This window comes from Lonchura striata, chromosome 33 (genome assembly GCF_050655825.1).
Source record: "Lonchura striata isolate lonStrDom1 chromosome 33, ASM5065582v1, whole genome shotgun sequence".
Taxonomy (NCBI): Eukaryota; Metazoa; Chordata; class Aves; order Passeriformes; family Estrildidae; genus Lonchura; species Lonchura striata.
The window spans coordinates 2,328,567-2,331,578 of NC_140735.1; the positions used below are offsets into that span (position 1 = coordinate 2,328,567).

General features: G+C 55.3%; 1 protein-coding gene across 1 annotated transcript; it reads right to left on the bottom strand.

Moving 5' to 3' along the window:
* Positions 1-210: 210 nt before the first annotated feature.
* LOC146764431 (uncharacterized) lies at positions 211-1,730 on the bottom strand. Its single transcript, XM_085564494.1, has one exon. It carries the CDS (start codon positions 1,597-1,599, stop codon positions 913-915), a length of 687 nt encoding a protein of 228 aa, XP_085420620.1. The 5' UTR covers positions 1,600-1,730; the 3' UTR covers positions 211-912.
* Between the last annotated feature and the right edge of the window lie 1,282 nt (positions 1,731-3,012).

A 3,012-nucleotide genomic window follows, 5' to 3' on the forward strand; every position in this document is an offset into this window, starting at 1 on the left:
TGGCTGAGCTGGGAGGGACCCATCAGGATCCTCGAGTCCAACTGCTGGCCCTGCACAGGACACCCCAACACTGCCAGCCTGGGCCTGGCAGCGCTGTCCAAACGCTGCTGGAGCTCAGAGAGCCCTGGAGCTGTGACCCTTCCCTGGGGAGCCTGGGCAGTGCCCCAGCAGCCTCTGGGCAAAAACCTTTTCCTGAGATCCAACCTAAGCCTGCCCCAACTCAGCTGCAGCCGCTCCCTCCACTCCTGTCCCTGGGCACCAGAGTGAAGAGGTTCCCTCAGCCCCAGCCAGGGACCCGCTCCCAAGGCTGCTGCCATGGCCACCAGGGCTGGCACCAGCTGGGATGCTCCATTTCCAGGGGCCGGGGTTCAGGAATGGGATTCCCCAATTGCCTGCTCCCGCTAAAACCCCGCTGGCACTCATTGCCCTCCCACCTTCCATTGAAGGAAAAAAGGGAAAGATCCCTAGCTAGGATAAGAACAATTTACTGGGAACAGCAACAAGATAAGGAACAAAGAGAAACAGAAAAAATATTGACAACAGAAGGGATAAGAAAAACTAGTTACAGGGAAAACTACATCACCATCAATTGTATCTTCCTGGCCACGTGTTTCCTCCTGCATGGAAAGAACACCCGTCTCCTCAGGGAGAGAGAAAGAGTCCTTTTCCTGCCCCTGGAAATGACCTGAGGTGGGAGTGAATGTAGTGACAGGGCCATGGACAGACCCTCATGTCCTTCAATCCAATATCAGGCCATTGGTAGGGGCAGGAAAAGGAACAGGTGTCTTCTCAGCATGGATCACAGGGAACATGGATCACCAAGGCTCTTCCCAACATGGTCCTCCAATGGGGGATGAAGCTGGAGCAGCGCACAAAGCTCTTCCTGCAGCTGGGGAACTTTCAGGATTTCCCTTACTGGTGACTCCGTTGGTGTTTGGTCAAGTCAGAGCTCCAGGTGAAGCTCTTCCCACACTGGGGACACAAGTAGGGCCTCTCCCCAGTGTGGATGTGTTGGTGGCTGACAAGATTGGACTTTTGCTTGAAGCCCTTGCCGCAGTCGGGGCAGAGGAAATGCCTCTCCTCGGAGTGACTCCGCTCATGCCGGAGGAGATCAGAGCTGCTGTGAAACCCCTTCCCACATGTGGGGCACTCATAGGGCCTCTCCCCAGTGTGGATGCGCTGGTGTGTGACGAGGGTGGAGTTGCGCTTGAAGCCCTTCCTGCAGTCAGGGCAGCGGCAGGGCCTCTCATCCGTGTGAATCCGCTGGTGTCTGAGGAGACCAGAGCTGGTGTGAAACCTCTTCTGACACTCAGGACACTCGTAGGGCCTCTCCCCAGTGTGGATGCGTTGGTGGATGATGAGGTCGGAGCTCTGTCTGAAACCCTTCCCACATTCCCCACACTCGTAGGGCCATTCCCCGGTGTGGATGTGTTGGTGGCTGACAAGGTGAGATTTGGAGCTGAATCCCTTCCCACACTCCCCACACTTGTAGGGCCTCTCCCCAGTGTGGATGTGTAAGTGGCTGACAAGGTGGGAGTTGCAGCTGAGTCCCTTCCCACACTCCCCACACTCGTAGGCCCATTCCCCGGTGTGGATCATCAGGTGGCGTTTCAGACTGTTGCTCTCCCTGAAGCTGTTCCCACACTCCGAGCACTTTAGGGCTTCTCCCCATCAGGAAGCTTCTCAGGGACCACCAGCTCCGAGCTCTGGCTGAAGCTCTGCCCACCTTCCTGGCCCAGGGTGGGTCTTTCCTCCTCAGAGCATCCTGGGCTGGGCTTGCAGCCCCTCCTCCTGTGAGATCTCCAGGGATTTTCCTCCCTGTTGGATTCCTGCGCTGTGGAGTTGCTCAAAATGGCCTCTTCCATGAGGTTCTGCTGCAGGGATTTGTCTTTCCTGGTCTCCATCCTCAGCTCCTGATCTGGGGGAGGAAGGACAAGGAGTAGGTAGGATTTGCCTCCGTGCCAGAGGGAAGGGCAAGGAGATCCCCCCAGTGCGTCCCCGGCAGGAGGGCACCAGCAGTGGGGCTGTCCTGCAGCTGGGGGCCAGGCTGGGCAGGGAGATGGAGCAGGAGAGAGGGGGAAAGGGGCACTGACTTCCTCCTCACCTGCCTGGGGGTCCCAGGGCATCTTCCTCTTCCTTGCAGACTCCTCCTCCATCCAGGAAAGTCTGGGTATGGGAAATTCTGTTTTGGAAGGAAATCAAGGGATGAGCACAGTGAGTTTTGTACTGGCTTCAAAGCAAACCAGGGGGAGAGTCTAAGCCAGAATGACAATTGAATAAGAAAATTAAGATCACGGCAATGATACAGAAACACTGGTTTAAACTCACAGAGTCAGGATATAACCTGACACCCCGTTGGTCAGGGTGGTGGTAGCAGTCTGATGAGATGGTGACTGCAGTCCAGCTGGAGTGATGAACGTGATTCTGTCAAAGCAGTGATCCTGTAGAAGGGTCTGGTCTTCCTCTGAAGGTCCAATGGTGGTTTTGCAGCTCTTGTCCTCTGGGAATCTAGTAGGCAAGGTGGTTGTGGTGTTGCAAGGGTGAGATTATATCCAGGTAGGAATGCTTGGTTCCTCCCCCTGGGCGGAGCATCCCACAATGGGATGATGTAATTTTATCAGTGCTGCAGTGACACTCAATGGCCCATTAACAGAAGATGGCCCCTGGAGGGCGTTATCAGGGCTGAGCCATGGAAGAGATAAAGAACACTGCCCCACCTGTTGATAACAGTTTTTGGAGATGGGGACTGAAAACACTTTTGGTTACATCTGACACTGAAACCTGAAACAGTGAGGCAATCCCTGCTCGGGGTGGGGGGTGAACACCACCCCCCTTACCCAAACTGGCTCAGGTGTAAAACCCCCACCCTGGGAAGGCCACGCACACAGGGGACAATGTCACACTTGCCCTGCCCCAGGGGAGATCTCTGTCCTTGTCACTCCCTTGCTCTCCCCCCTTTTCTTTTTCTTTCCATGTCTCTCTCTACCTCACATTTACAGTTCAATAAAATCC